At 41.8% G+C, this 15,814-nt stretch overlaps 1 protein-coding gene across 1 annotated transcript; it reads right to left on the bottom strand.

The window, feature by feature from the left end:
• Positions 1 to 6,818: 6,818 nt before the first annotated feature.
• Positions 6,819 to 12,987, bottom strand: lfng (LFNG O-fucosylpeptide 3-beta-N-acetylglucosaminyltransferase). Its single transcript, XM_004071318.4, has 8 exons — positions 12,451 to 12,987; positions 9,529 to 9,577; positions 9,303 to 9,405; positions 9,071 to 9,224; positions 8,897 to 8,982; positions 8,618 to 8,783; positions 8,449 to 8,534; positions 6,819 to 8,371 (listed from the first exon to the last, which is right to left on the bottom strand). Exons 1-8 carry the CDS (start codon positions 12,850 to 12,852, stop codon positions 8,305 to 8,307), a joined length of 1,113 nt encoding a protein of 370 aa, XP_004071366.1. The 5' UTR covers positions 12,853 to 12,987; the 3' UTR covers positions 6,819 to 8,304.
• Positions 12,988 to 15,814: the final 2,827 nt, after the last annotated feature.

Below are 15,814 nucleotides of genomic sequence, written 5' to 3'. Positions count from 1 at the left end.
GTCAGAAAAAGCGGGAAAGCTGAGAGCAGACTGAATTCACCTCATTCACACTTCACCTCCTCCATTATGCGCATCGCCCCAAGCGGGCTGTGGGAGCATTTTGGGGATGGAGCTGTTCAATCATCCCCTCCCTGCACCTTTTCAGTTCTACTCTCTGACGCTTTGTGGCTTCCACAAGACACCTCAGCTCTCCTTCCTCTTCCTTTAACATTCTGTTTTCTGTGCGGTTTTGATTCCCACCAAAAGAAAAAAAACTGACATTTAATTTTACTGTAGGATTTATTTGATTAAAGAATTTATTTTAAAAAGCTGCAACAAATTTTTACCTTTGGCTTCATTGAAAAGCCAAAGGTGTCCCACTGACAGGCACAGTGGTGGTTATATGATGATTGGGGCTTTTTGATCTTCACACAAAACAATAGAAATTCTTGCTTATCTTTATAAAAATGTTCCAGCTCATGTTATTTACTTTAAAGGTAATTTTTAAATTTTAACATCATGTGATCCATTACAGCCCTGTCGTCTTTTGGAGCAGCATTTTTGGAAAAGAACAACAAAACCTGTTCTATTTCACATGAACTCGCTTGACTTCTAAAGTATCCAGTAAAGTGATTATGAGTCTGAATCACAGGGAAATTCCATTTAAATGCTACTCCAATCATATTTTAATCAATTATAAAATAAGTCATAGTTCTCTTTTGATTATGCTTATGTCATTTGTAGCTAAAATAAAATAAAAAACTGTTGTTTTCTAGGACAGTTTCTGCAGAGTGGCAGTAGTTTACTAAAAATCTGTTGGTGTGGAGTAAACCCGCCCACTTCCCATTAGCCATTCATGTGTTTGCATGCTGTCCTGCTAGCTTACAGCCCCTTTCAACCCCAACATGGCATTAAAGGTGCAACCAAAGCGGCGAGCAACATTGGAGCTATCCAGCCGTGCAGCTTTGAGCCGGATGCCAGTTCAGACGAGGCATCTGAGCTGGTTGTGGATGCATCAGTATTGATAGGAGCATGGGGCTTGTGGCTTGCTGCAGCAACCTGTTTGCCACATACAAGCTTTTCCCAACAACATTTCTTTTTCCATTTGTTTCCGATGCACAACAATTATGAACAAAGAAATGTTCAGAAATGCAATTCTAAGATTCTTTTTCTTAAAACGTGTCCTCCATCATCAGAAAAATGCCACAAGAGGATGTTAAAAACACCAAAAACAGGAGTTATTGCTGTTTTCTTCTCTAAGTAGGCATTTAAACGTTTTTTATTTTTTTTTATTTTAGATAGAGTTCAGCTCTAAAGTACTTGTCTGTAAAATTATATAAGGAAAAACTTGAAGCCTTAATGTTCTTCACTGAATTTAGGTCATGGGAAACAGCACCGATGTCCAGCTCAGGAGCAAAGTCCAGACCTCAACCTCAGTGAAAGGTTCTGCCAGAACCTTCAGGGAGCTGTGCGCAGACCTCAGTGGACTGAAGCTCCTTTGTGAAGAAGTCCGGGGGTGAAATTTTCACCGCAGTCATGTGAGGCACTTATAACGTCAGACAGAAAACAGCAACTTGGAGTTATGGCCGGAGGTGCTGCCGCATCAGGCAGATTGCTCAGCTTTCCACACACACTCTTTGTTTTGTGGCAGATGCATCATGCCGGCATTTGCTTCCGGCGACAGCTTTCTGTGAAAGCTCTGCAAATGTGGGTGTCTCCCCTCAAGTCAAAGTTCCCTTTAAAAATAAAAGTCAGTCATGATGCACGTCCACCATTGTTGGGGGGTGTCATGGGTTCAAGATAAAGACACGACTCTCTCTGCTCCAAAATCTTATTTTCAGTAATCTAAAGAATTATGCACTTTGCTTTAATTCTCCTTGAAGATTTAAGAGAAACAATGAAAACCAAACTACAATCTATTCCTCCATATTTCCCCCATCCTCCACTGGAGTTCACGTCTTCCCTCCGTGGGGATATGTGATATCTGGATTATGGTGAACTCCCTCTCGGGTGGCCTTTGTAGCCCGTGCTGAGCAGGATTATGGGCCTGCACCAGTTGTTGGGAGATCTGACTTTTCTCTCTGCTTCTGATCCCGCAGACAATGAGGAGCGGTAATTGAAGTCTGACTGCTAAAGCCCAGAAAAGTAAAGGAGGACGATCTGCAAGTGGTCAACGTCTCTTTGTAATGCCTGCACTCCCAGGAATGTCCCTCTGCGGCATCCATCCATTCTTCCACAGATCAGCTCCATTGTCTCCTCCCACGGGGGGGTTTCCACTTAGCTGACAGTTAGAGCCGCTGCTATGCTGTGAGTCAGACCAACACAAGGTGTGGAACTTTAATGAAGCTATGGAATGTCACTTTTTTTTTTTTCAAAATAAAAGAGCAGGTGTTTGTGTTTTCAGCAGTTTATGTTTTTGCTTTTGAAATGACGAGCAAAATCTTTTAGACCCCAAATGAAAGTCAATCTGCTGCCTTTTTCCCATTGTTTCAGAGTATTCGTGCTCATGTCAAAGCTTCTGTTAAGGTTTGGGTTTTTGTCTGTCCTGGGACAGTTTCTCATCACTTACACTCTGGCTTTCTGTCCTTCTATGTTTGTCTCTCTGTGGCCATTTGAATTCTTTCTGGTCGTTTCCGTCGACCAAATCATTTTTTTGCATTTCCACATCAAAAGATGGCTTCTTGGGTTTTTTTCTTTGTGGTCTTTGTTGTTGATTTGTGTGCTATGAGTCATTTTGTTGCTGGACTGTTTTTTTTTAGTCCTATTTCCCTAAAAAATGATCTTCTCTTGTCCTAAATCATCGTCTTCTTGTCATTTATTCTCTTTTTTTGTAGTTTAAATGTCAACCTTCAAGCCAATCATAAAACTCACAACTTTTCTTCTAGTTCAAACTTTCATTTCATGAAATAAAACTGATACATGTTTGTGGTAACTTTGTCCCAGAGGAGCACAGAAAAGAGATAGACACGTCCCTAAAGCTAAAACCGACTCAGCCCATAGAAAGGAATTTCACGTTTCCTAAACTGAACTGAATCATTTGAGCTGCTGGATTTTATCAGCAAATACAAACCAACCACAGTAACAACCTAGAGTCATGTTTCAACCGTGTCTGCAGGCGGGCTGGTGAGTTCTAGTCTTCTGTCTGCACATCAATATGCAAAAAAGATCATTCCTGATCTTTCAGTGCATCGTTTTTTCATCATGGAATCACTGTTTTGATACAATTTTCAGGTTTTTACTAGCTGAGGAGCTTAAATCTTTCTTTCTATGTCAGAAAAAAGTATTCTTCCGGCACACAAATGGTTGTTTTATAATGAGTTAAAGACACTTTCACACCAGCTTGTTGTCACAAGTTTTGCCTCAGTGTCTCTTTTTGTTGATCATTTATCGTCCAGTCTGTATTCCTGTACAAAGACAGGAACTTGGCCTCAGCTCCCTGTGCAAATTGAGACACTAATCTGAAATACTTAAAAGCTCAGACTGACTATATGACTGCGCAGCTGCTGATACGGGAACAATCTTAACCTCAAGTGCAAACAGGGAGGGAAGACAAATAGCGGAAACCCCCCAAAGACCATTTGTTAGCCGCTGCTTTCAAACCAGAGATGCTTCTTCTTCGTTCTTGCCACTTCATCTCGTCTTTGTGCTTTCATGAAAAGCTGCACGCGCCACTTTCTCCAAGGGTTTCAGCCCCTTTCCAATGATTTAACAGCAATGAAGCTGTGGAACTTTTCAGAGTCTATTTTACACGGATTAGACCCAGATCAACTGTGTTTTGCTGTTTGCATAAAATGTTTTTCTTGAGCAGGAAAAGGATCAGAATGTGGGCGATCTGATTACTGTTTGCACATTGACAGCATGCCTCGTTAATAATACAAGAGTTTCATGCTTAAGCCGGGTGTCGTCTTTTTCCCATGAGCCTTTCCAGAGTTTATAACCTTCACTTCCAGCTGTTTGGTGAACTGATAAACCGTTGCCGCCTAAACCGCCTGTTCTTGCCAGTCGTCTATTCACATCCAGAGGGAAGATTTGTTTTTGGGTCAGCATTGGGGGGGGGGGGGGGGGGGGGGGGGGGATGAATGTTCTGTTTGAACATGAGCTCTTAAAAACATGAAAGATGGTAAGTTTTCCCAGTGTATATATCTCTGGATGAGAAAGTTGTGATTATGGTTTGTGGCGAGGATGTTTGCTGTGAGTAATTTGTCTCCCATGCAAAGGTTTGGTGATGGATCATCAGCTATGCATCCATCTGAAACGGTGTGAGTGAAAAATACATCCCCTTCTTTTTCAAACAACGCTTTTATTTTGATGGACCCTAACTTTCAGTTTACTCCCCTTTTCCTACGGGACAAAATAACCCACCTCACAACCCCAAAATAAAGCAACATCATTGAATTTAAATCAAAAATCTATTGATGAAACATCTTGGTACTTATGAATTTTTATGATGTTTTTTGTTACACAGTACAAGTAGATGAGTGAACACTATTAGACTTTTTTCTAACACAAACTAACTGTAATGACAAGTTTTTTTATTATGTTAGAAAAAGACGGTTGGTGGATAGATTTTTCATTTCAATTTTTTGGTCAACAGACTTTATTGTGAAAATGAAAAAGCATTTCCGGTATTTACTTTTATTATGAAATATGAGAAAATATGCTTTCATATTTTACACAGTGAAGTTTACTATTATATAAATGTGAAGTATTTCCTTTAGAATTAATTTTATTTAAAGTCAACAAGCTGGAGTTTCATTGTCACCAGTTTAGTTTTTTAGGAACTGAATTACGAAGGTACTTTTTTTTATAACGGAACTAAACACCAAATTTTGAATATCACCTATTTAGCACATGCATGTGCAGCTGTGAGAATGGCCTTTGCACATGTATTCTTCACACAGCTTTAGTCCTGCGGTTATTCTTTTAGGGGTAGGACTGGAACCTTTTCTCCTTTGACCCACCAGTTTGGGTGTGTGTGTGCTTTGAATTAAGGCGTTTGTGTGTCCTTCTAAACATGTTCAAATGCTTTTCTAATTCATGAGTTTAAAATTACCCACAAAACAATCCTAGTACCCTAGTGGAGTACAGTCCAAAGGTAAACAATCACTTCTTCAAATGATGGATGGAATTTCAATTTCAAGTTGAAAAATTACAGGTTAAGTCTAGTTTTTTTTTTTTTTTTTTTTTTTTAAATTAACACTTCTGGGCACTTCTATACCTGCAAGAGAGCACAAAGATTAAACCTCTTTTTATATTTGTGGGGTAAAGTGTGGGATTATACATCATATTTTCAAAATAAAAGTGTTGTGCAAAAGTTGAAATGATTCATTCCCAAAAGAAAAATATAGCTGTATTTTGTCATAAATCTTCATTGGTGTTTTCGCTGATTCGTCATAAATCTGTTGTCCTGGTGCTGCTTTTGTGAGATCTTTTCACACATTTTGAATTATGCTTTGGTTGCCCAACTGGTACATACTTTGCTAAACCCTTGGGTTTCGACTAAAATCGTCATATTAATCACTTAAATTTATTTCATGTAAGCATAATTTACACATGTCAGCTCATTCCTGAAGTTTAGCTTCAATCTTTTGTCAGTCCAGCTGCTCCAAACTGATTGATAAACCCCCTATGAGGTTTTTTCTTTTCTTTATGTAGGGTGGTTTTTATGACTGGAGTTACTGGATTTCCTGCATTCTGAGTAAAAACAACAGCAGCTGCCAGGAAAGCTGAGATATTTTTGATTTTGAAGAATCTAAACCTTAAAAAAAAGCTCAAAGTGAACATAGTTTTAAAGATTTTTAAGCCTCATGACAATTTTGCCAGATTATTTTTTGCTTTTGCATTACATAAAATGGTCTGTGTTTCAACACAAAGGGTTTCTGGCTCTCTAACTGTTGCAAAATGATGCATGTTATTGAGATGTAATCAATTTTTACTGTCCTCAAACTAACCCGTGAGTGTTCCACAGCCGAGATACCAATTATGCTTTTAATCACACAAACCCACATTACAAAACACACTTGCAAATTTCAGCCAGCTTTTTTTTGTGTGTGTGTATATACAGCATGTTGGGATATTTCTTGGCAATATCACTTAAAGACTGTCAAATCTCCCTATGTCTGCTTTTCCTCCAAATTTCTCCCCACAGTTAAAAACCGACACATTAGCAGATGTTTTCCAGCACTGGTTGCAGCTAACTGGAGGTATGAACATCTACAAACTACTGGTGCAAAATAGTTGTAGTGAAGTATAAAAAAAAGGAACAAATCCAATTTAAATGGGATTCATGTTTTCAAAAATCTTCCTCTATTCTAATAAGTATTCAAAACAATTTTTTATATTTGTTTTATTGTCCTAATTTTTAGTCGCTGCAGCCTGAAATTGGAATTTTTACACAAAACGTTTATTTGAAATACAGATTTTAGGGATCTCAATGATCATTTTAAAGATGCATGCTGCTGTAATCACGTTTAATAGTTTTTCTGATTTTGGACTTCTGTGTTATTGCTGAGGTTTTTGTTTGTTTCCGGTCATCACTTTTCTTCCCCCATCTCTATAGGTCTTTCCTTTTGCTGTTGAAAATAAGAATGTTTTCAATCTGCCAGGATAAAGGTTAAAAACAATAAATAAAAATGTTACCTCCAAATGAAAGGTGATTTAAATAGACATTTCAAGGAAATCTGACTAAATTGTTTCATAAAACACTTTTTATTATCATTATACCGTTCATTTTAATTCTTGTACTTTCGGCCCAGGTCTCCCTTGAAAAAGACATTTTGTCACAATCGCCTTTCCTAATAAAATAACGGTTAAATAAAACCAAATAAAAACATGACAAGTTTTGGGAAATTTCTCAGTGGTTATGTATTTTATTCAGAGTTCTCAGTCACCACCGTCGGGTCCCACGGTAGTTACTACCAGGATCAGCTCATATAATCCCTGAGAAGCCAGTATTAGGACAGAAAACCATTGAAACACTCCAGATACTGGAGAATAATCGCCACAGTTCCTCAGCACAATACAATATTTTAAAATAAATGTCCGGGTTGTTAAAAAAGTGGGTGCAACCCACAACAGAAAAAGTCTAAGCATATACAGGGACTACTTAACTACACAAAGTAGCAGTACACAATACTGCAATTAAGATATAGAGGTTAACCCAACATGGGTAATAGAAAACAGAGGTAATGAACGCCTCTGTGTGAAATGACTGATGCTGCTCTCGCCTCACAGGCATCAACAGTAACCAGCCAATATTATGTGTAAATACCACACAATAATGTTGATGATAACAACAGAGGAGCTCCTAGTCTTTTGTGCAAACTTGGACTGCAGCTCAGATTACACATGTGGCTGTTACTGCTGCCCCGCCATCACAAACCGCTCTGCCCTCACTGCTTTTAGGTGTCAAAATACATGAAATACTCAAAAAAACACACAAAAAAGCCAGTGATTTTTCAGAGGCGAGATGTGCATCAGCTCATTTCTCACACAAATGTGCAATATTTTCTTTTTTTTTAACAAGAAGACTGATTGCAACCCTCAAAACAAAATCTTTTTCCACTTACAACATTTCCCTGATTGTAACAAATGCAAGGAGTGTTTTTAAATACATAAAAATAAGGAGGAAATTCTATTTTGAGGGGTTATTTCGTTAGTTTTGATGCAAATCTGAAGCAAGTCACTAAAAGATGTAAACAGCTTTGTTTCACCGTAAAAGATTCAAAAAGGAAAAAAAAGTGCTTTGCCATGGTAAACTTCAGAGTAAGACCCCAAAGAATGCATTTGGAAATCGGCCATAAGCCAGCTCAGGTAATGAGAGAAACACTGTTCACTTAAAATGCAGCAACGTCTTCATATTAGAGCATTTATCCGGAGTCCTCGGCGTTAAAAAAGCTAAATGCAAATAAATGAAGGAGCAAAACCTGAGCGGCTTTGCGTTTTTAAAAGCTAAAGTTAATGTAAAGCTGGCAAAAAAGCGTGAATAAATGTTGATACATTCTATGAGAATTGCAGGTACATTTACAAGCAACATATACATCACAAAGTTCAACTGATTGCTTGCAAAAGCTCAACGTTGAAAGCAACTTCCTCCCCAAAAAGCCAGAATCTTCCGCCCCAAGATGACGGGACGACGTTTCGGCTTCAGACAGGAAGGAAAAGTCCCGAGGCGGGCCGCACAGCAGCCCAGTAAAACCAATAAAGACCGCACGCCACTGCAGGAAGAACGCAGCAGCCACTCGGTCCAATACAAAACGCTGGTCCCTGCGTGCCTTTCAGATACCGAGGCGCGACAGGGACGAGGATGAGGAAGGAGCGGTCGCCCTAGAAGGCAACCTGGGGGGGACACCAAGGAGTGTCTGGGTACAGGAGACAGTGCACAGACTTGAACCTGGAAGACACAAACACAAAGGTCAGGTACGTGAAAAACTGTATTATCAGCTTGTAGAAACCAGGAGAATCTCTGACCTCGATGGATCGTCCTCCACAGAAAAAGCCCCTTTCAAACTGATGATGTTACTTTTGTTTTCAAACATCCCATAACTGAGGGTAATCTGGAAGAAAGGCGAGTAGAATTAAAAAAATGAGGATCACTCTTGCTTCCTGTTTGGAAGTGGATGCTGGCTGAGGTTATTACCTGTTTGGGAATCTCTGATCTAGTCACTTGCTGGAGGTTTTCCAGGTGGGAGTGGAACAGGTTGCTGCGGGTCAGACGGACGCCGAGGACTGACTCGACAATGTAGCCGATGGTGCAGTCATCGGGAAGTCGGATCTTCTCCGCCGTGTTCATAAAGTGACCTCCACTGGAAAAAAGACAAACACCAGCACCGTGACCAAAGTGAAGCTTTAAGAAGATGGCTTTTATTTTGAAAAGCACACAGAACCTTTTGGGATATTACTCTGTAAATAACCCTACCTGGCCCACGGACTCATCTTCAGTGCCAGACCTCGGCTCACACAGAAACCTGCCCCTCCCGTTGCAAACCAGAAGTTGACCGGTTTCTACAAAAAAAAAAGGCCATCAACTTAAGTTTTAAATAATTTTCACAATAAAGTGTCGCATTTATGCAGATATGATCCGACAGTGTACCATTTTATTGTCCCCCAGCCTCTCTGTGGCCTCTATGGGCCGGTCCAGACTGGGTTTACCGATGTACATGTCCTGGGTGTGCTGGTACTGAGACAGATGCTTCACCAGAGCCCGAACGTTCACATAGTTGTCATCGTCTACATGGCAGAACCACCTATGAAACAGAAAAAAAACCACTTAGAGATTTTCACACCACAAAAATGTCGATGTGTAGTTGTGAAATGATACATACTTTTTTCCTGATTCGATGAATTTGTCGTATTCAACCGCCATCTTGCAGGACAGGGCCTGCCGGCTGTGAGCTGCGGAGCAGTTGGTGTTGACTGCATGACCCCCTAAAACAACAAATAAAAGGAAAAAAATGTTCATGTCTCATTAATGGAGCATCAACACGCGGTTTTTCCATGACTAACCCCCTCTGAACAAACATCCCTGTTCCCGGTGGTTGTAAAACTCACCAATTTTCTTCTTCAGCTCCTCATCCTCTCCATCGGTGAAAACGTACGTCTGCGGAAAAAAAGAAGAGGAAATCAAAAGTAAGTGGTTTTGATCGTGTATAGGGGATGCTCATTCAAACCCGACACTCGCATCCAGCTGCTGTGATTAGCATCACTCAACGCGTCTTTTATGCAGTTGAAAACACACAGAGTTAAACAGCCCCCTGCTCTAATAAAAGCCTTTTGTCCTGCGTTTTACTCTCTCCGTGGCAACCATGCAGCCACCCCAAAGCATCCCAGACAAACAACAAAAGCGGAGGCAGACTGTCCGCCTCCCACACACACTCCATTCATGCAACACGTCCCCCGGCCGAGGCCCTCTGCCCTGCAGCCTCAACATGCTCACATTTTCAAACTCTGGCAGAAAATGTTACAGTCGGGATGAGCCGGCCTCTCTGCGCTCTTTGTCCTCTGACTGATAGACTCGTAAAGTCCAAGCAGTTAAAGTCAGAGACTGCAGACGCTTAATGAATGTAGAAATTAGTCATAAAAGGGGGCAAACGACAAAGGGGAGGTGGGCAGAAACGCACTTACAGGCGCAGGGAGAGGCTACACCTCACTTTATGGTTGCACGCGGCGAGCAGGTGCAGGCGGCTGAATGGTGCTGATGAAAAGACCGCCGGCTTTATAACCGTCTGTTTACTTCAGGTGAGGCAGCACCTGCCTAACATCACGCCACCTTATCTGCTCCACGTGTCTCTACACGCAGACATGCCGCTTCATTTGAGATCCAGATCTAGCTTTTCTGCGGAGAGGCAACTTGGGAACAGAGGTTTCTGCACGCTGAGGACATGGGGCTGTTTTCGCTCAAAGGAGGGTGGAGGTTTCACCACTGATCAGAGCCTGGCACCATTTGCCTTAAAGCTTGCTCAACAGACGTCTAATCACAGAGGCAGCTGCCCGAGCTGCCAGGGCTCAGGGAGAAAAGAAGAAGGAAAAAAAAGAAAAGGAGGAAGGATCTCACTGCTGATTAGTGAATCCAAAGCCGTGTGTGGCCACCACCCCCTTCTTATCCCCCCCACCCCCCCCTCCCACCCCTTGCCTCTGAGCCACATGCACAGCCAGGGGGTTCTTGAATAGAACAATGCAGTGAGTTTTCATGCTGGGTAAAGCCTCCACTGGGTAAATTCTGAGCATGTTTGCAGGAATTTGCATACAGCTGCTGGAGTTAACCATAGAGCAGCCTGGAGGAAAGTTTCTGTCGTCCGACTGAAACTTCAAAGAACCTTAATCGAATATTAAAGTAGAACACCCCCCCCCAAAAAAAAAAAAAAAAAAAAACTATCAAACGCTGAAATATAAGAAAAGAGGGCGTGAGGTTGAAGAAAAGAGGAAAGCGAGAGCACAAAAGGGCGGGGGGCTTAGCCTCCCGGCAACAGGAAGGTCTGGCACGGCCCTGTCTGAGCTGAACGTGGTGCCTGGCTGGCTGTCTCCGGCTCCACAGGAAGGAAGGGCACCAGCCTCCCTTCTTTCCATCAAGCACCGCCACCCTAAGTCTTTCCCCACCCTCCTGTTTCAAAGACTCCCAAAAAATAAGAGCACCTTTGTGGATTTTATAGAGCATCACTGCAGCTAAGGGTGCAGTTTGGTGAACGAAAACCTCTCCTCTGTGCCAAATCTGACCACTGTTTCTTTACCGCCATCTTTTTTTCTTCTTCCTTTTACAGGCTTATTGTCTGAGGGCAGACTAGTTATTACACTCTTAGAGGATTGCATGGTACGACACTTGAAAAAAGAACAATAATTTTTTTTAAAAAAAATCACATTTAATCCCATAAAGTCAAAGTTTTTTGTGGATTCATGTTTATAGTGTTTGTTTTTATTTATCAAAAGCAGCAAACAGATTTGGATCAAACTGGGAAAAAAATCTATTTGAATAAAAAAAAAGAAAAGAAAACACTTGAAGGAAAAAAAAGCATTTTGGCAAAGTGTGTCCCTTTAAAGGAGTTAACTTTTCTTTTTTTTCCCCAAACAGCAGCAAAAATGATCCACAGATGTTCATCAGCTGAGCGTGAGAATCAGACCAGTGTGCAGAGGACGGCCATATGTAAGCGGTGGGAGCACAAAGCATCATATGGCTGGCATTAAAGCCCTCCTTTGTTCCTTCTGCGCTGACCACCTGGCACCCTTCCTCCAGAACTCCCTGTTGCATTGTGGCGCTCCGGCTGCCCTCTTTGTCCTCGCAGCCAGCTGTCTGCCTATCAGCCCTGCTGTTACCTCTGTATGATGGGTTAACTAGCATCCTCCACTCCAGTCCAGTCACTGCCAGCCAATTAGCACGTTGGAACTGGCACCTTGGAGGCACGGTTTGGCCTCTCTTCTGAGCTGGGAGGGCACATTTCTGCAACACACCAGGGTTTCCAGCTCTTTTTCTCACAACTCCTGACTGAAAAGTATCCCATGAGAGGAAACCCAAAACCCCTGAGAGGAAATCTGTGTGTGACACAGCAAGTACATTTGAATTCACTGGCTGCTTTTTCCCCTTCTCCTGCTTTGTTTCCAACAGCGTGTGGCTTCAGAGCAGAAGCCTGCCTGCAGATGCACCCCTCTTTTGTCCCAGCAAGCCTGACCCAAACTCAGCCCCCCATGCACTGTTCCCATGGAGAGAGAGGGGAGCAGAGGAACTTTTCTTTCCCCCCTTCAGAAGATGCTTTGTTAGAGCTGGAAAGGGGACAGCTCTGGAGTTGGTGCACCCAAAAGGAGGAAGGATAATAGGCAGGAGGATGAAAAGGGGGATTGGAGGCGCTAAAGAGGCTTCCAGAGGGGTTGCTTCGCCATTTCATCTGATGACAATCCAAACAATAATGCTTGAAAGATGATGGAGGATCTCCATCAACTTTCCAAAACCAAAAAAAAGACAATTAAATCTTTAAAAACAAATACCTGCTGTGCGTTCCTAGAGATCCACGTGTCCAGGAGCAGCTTCAACCTGGACTGGTGGAACTTCTTGGTAGTCTTCACCGCGATGAAGACGTCATCCACGCTGATGTCCTCAGCAGGAGGGGGGTCCCCTGATGCCGGCGGTGCGCTGGAGGAACCCGCCGGCTTCGCCACCTCCCTCCTGGCTCGGGTCAGTGTGCTGAAATACGCCGAGAAGCCTTTCTTCTCGCTCCCGGCCCGCGCCTGCTCCTCGGAGCGCGCGCCGGTGACGTCCTCCTGGCTCACCTGCTCGGGCACCTGAGCGCGCGGATGCTCATGCTGCAGGACGAGCGCGAGCAGCAGCAGGCAGAGCCCCAGCGTGCAGGCTGCGGACACAGCCGCCTTCTTGCCGTTATTCTTCAGCATGTTTGGGGCTTCGAGTCTATTCTAAGAGTGAAGCGGCGCCACAAACTCCCACTACAAAGTCCATACGGTGTCCTGTCCCGAAACAGAACTGGAGGAGAAAGATAAGGTCCTCCAGGTACTATGACAAATACTCCTACAGAGGAGAAGCAGAGATATTTATAAGCTTTCACGATAGCCACGCCCTTTGGGAGGGGCGTCACTCCTACATGCCTCTGATTGAGCAAGAGGCGGGGTTTGTTCCGAGAGGTAGAAGTGTTTTTTTTATATTTACAATAAAAAACAGTACACGAAATATAATTTTAAAGTATACATGTCGTTTTAAAATATTTTTAATGTGTCCCCAATTTCCCTATTATCCAATAATTATTAAAAAAATAACTAAAAAAGGAGCTAAAATCTTCATAATGTCTACTTGATATGAGTCATATATTGTTTTAGAAGTCTTCATGACATTTCTATTTCCTAAAATTAAAAAAATAATAAAAACAATTCATTCCTTTTTGGGTGATGATGGACAAAAGACTAGCTTAGAGTTTCTAAATATGAATAACCGAAATAGTAGTTTCTTCTTCTTTAGCACAAGTGACCCTCAAAAAGTCAAACTCAGCTGATCTATTATTGTGTCAACACTTAAAATATACCTTTTGTTAAGTTTTAAACCAAAAAGCTTGTTTTCTTTTGATGACAAAACAAAAAGCCGGTTGTTCAAAATGACTAGATAAATTAGTTTCTCATGGAATTCTTGAGCCAGTTACCTACAGATAATAAAGGCATCAGGTCAGGACTTTGTGGCAGCAGCAGCATCCATCATGACTTCTCCCAGCCACTCCTCATGGCTGAGGCAGATCACATGCACTCAGGCAAGTCTGGGTCGGCTGCTCAGCCCAACATACCCCATTGTTCTGCTTGGGTTCATGTAAGGACTCACTCTGCAGTTGGCCATTCATGACGGCTTGTTCAAATTCTGGCTCTCAACACTGAGTGCCATGTGGTGCTGGGACCAGACACGGTGCAGCTGCTGGAGCTCCCAACTTCTCTGCAACCAAAGGCTCAGAATATCACTCCTGCACTTTTCCAGAACCATTGATGACCCTGCTAAAGACCCAACCGTTTCCCTGCATCTTCGCCAAAAATCTATCTCCTCACGTATGATTGTTTTGCATGAGAGGTGTTTTATTCCTGCAAGAAACAACTTCCTTCTTGGCTGCTTTTGCTCTTGTCAAGACCTTTTGTTCATCTTTTAACAGTGAAGACAAGAAACCAGGCCAAGAGGGTTCAGCCATTCTCTGCAAGTCTTAAAGGGGTTTTGTTCAATCTTGGAAACTGTTCCCGATCCTTTGAAACGGCCTATAAAACGCCAGTTGTTTAGATGGCAACTGAAAGAATGGAAACTGCTCCCTCCCTCCTCAGTTCACAGTTTATATCATATTTTTTCCTTTCTTTTACTGACACACTTTCTTTTTTAACTTTAAGAGTTTGCTCAGAACTCTGCTCCCCCTCCATCTGTAACACTAACCCTGACGACCACAGAGATTACAGCCAGTCTCCTCAGATAAACCCACATCCTCACTCAAGTGCCCATGAAACCCACAAATAAACACCACAAAGCTCCTGATGTTCTCTCTGATGTCTCAGCGTGATGGTAGATCTATAAAAATAGAGGACCGCTGTTCCTAAATGTGTGAAGGTCACTGCTCATGGTGCACACATCCAATTTGCAAACTTTACTGCTCACGGACTGTCCAACATTCTTCTTAAGAAGATCATCTTTTTTTGATTTTTTTCTTTTCAGTTTCTCCTGGAGCACAAACCTGCATGGGCTCCATCCTCGCTGTAGGAAAAACATGGAAAACATTACCCCAAAGCCACATCTTTTTTTCCGTTTCATGTTGTTTCCATTTAACTTGCATTTCAGAGTGTTTAACATTCCTTCGTATGGTTTTCCTGGATGTCTGTGCGTTTGAAGATTTTCTTTGTTCAGGAATCCTTTATAAGATTTTCATGCAGCCTTTGTGATCTGTCCTGCATCTGTTTCAGTCTCCACTCCTTTTCACCTTTGACAAGAGAAGAAATCATCTTTTTCTTTCAAGTTTTAGTGATAAAAATCACATTTTTTGAATGTTTCAGAGCACAGAGTGACTCTGTTCAAAAGAGAAAAAAAATGTTTAAGTTCCTTTACAAAAACAGAAGTTTTGCTTTGCTGTTAAAGATATTCATTAAACAATAAAACAGCCTTTTATGCAAGTGAAATATGCTGAATATGCAGGAATTTTTTTATAATATCTAGACCAACATTTGTGAACATAAAAATATGACCTCTTATAAATGTGCATAAAGCACAAGCATAAAGAGAGATCTAGCCAAAATCTGTTACCGGTACTCATAATTAACCCCCTAACTGGGGCTTTTATGAGTATTTCTTACTATTTTACAATTTGCTCTTGCAATGATGCTTTATTTTCAAACCACAGTGTTTTGCTTTTGTTTTTACACGTTTCATTATTATTTAACACAATAATTACACTATAAACCAGAATCAAGCAAATGTTGACATTTTTTAAACTGAAAAAATATGTTTAAAGCTCCTCTCCGATCATCTTTTGATCTATTGTAAAAGCATTCCCAGCTGTCTTTTAATTATGACTATGTTGCTTTTGGCGAAAATGTTAAATTACGGTAGTTTTCTCAGACATAGTTTCTGCAGAGCGACAGTATGTTATCAGAAATCCCCCCCCAGCTTATGAGCAGGACTGTTGATGCGGGGCAACTCCGCCACCCCCCCTTCCCTCCCTGTTGCTGAGAGCTCTCAGTTGACGCGATCTCCAGCTAGCTTACAGCCCCTCTCACCCTCAACCTAAAATTACCGGTGCAACAAAAATGTTGAGCGATAGTGGATCTAGCCCGCTGTACAGTCCACCTCAGACGAAGAAAACAAAGATGTCCATGGATCTAGTCATCTACA

The sequence above is a fragment of the Oryzias latipes genome, chromosome 8, assembly GCF_002234675.1.
Source record: "Oryzias latipes chromosome 8, ASM223467v1".
Taxonomy (NCBI): Eukaryota; Metazoa; Chordata; class Actinopteri; order Beloniformes; family Adrianichthyidae; genus Oryzias; species Oryzias latipes.
This window is presented reverse-complemented; position numbering and strand designations above follow the sequence as displayed.

What these genes read in the sequence shown, in the direction of transcription:
- lfng (XM_004071318.4), bottom strand. Translation starts at nt 12,852, where the DNA reads ATGCTGAAGAATAACGGCAAGAAGGCGGCTGTGTCCGCAGCCTGCACG. An exon ending in TCTCTAGGAACGCACAGCAG is followed by an intron (nt 9,578 to 12,450) that starts GTATTTGTTTTT and finishes TTTTTTCCGCAG; the next exon opens with ACGTACGTTTTCACCGATGG. An exon ending in GATCAGAGATTCCCAAACAG is followed by an intron (nt 8,535 to 8,617) that starts GTAATAACCTCA and finishes CCTTTCTTCCAG; the next exon opens with ATTACCCTCAGTTATGGGAT.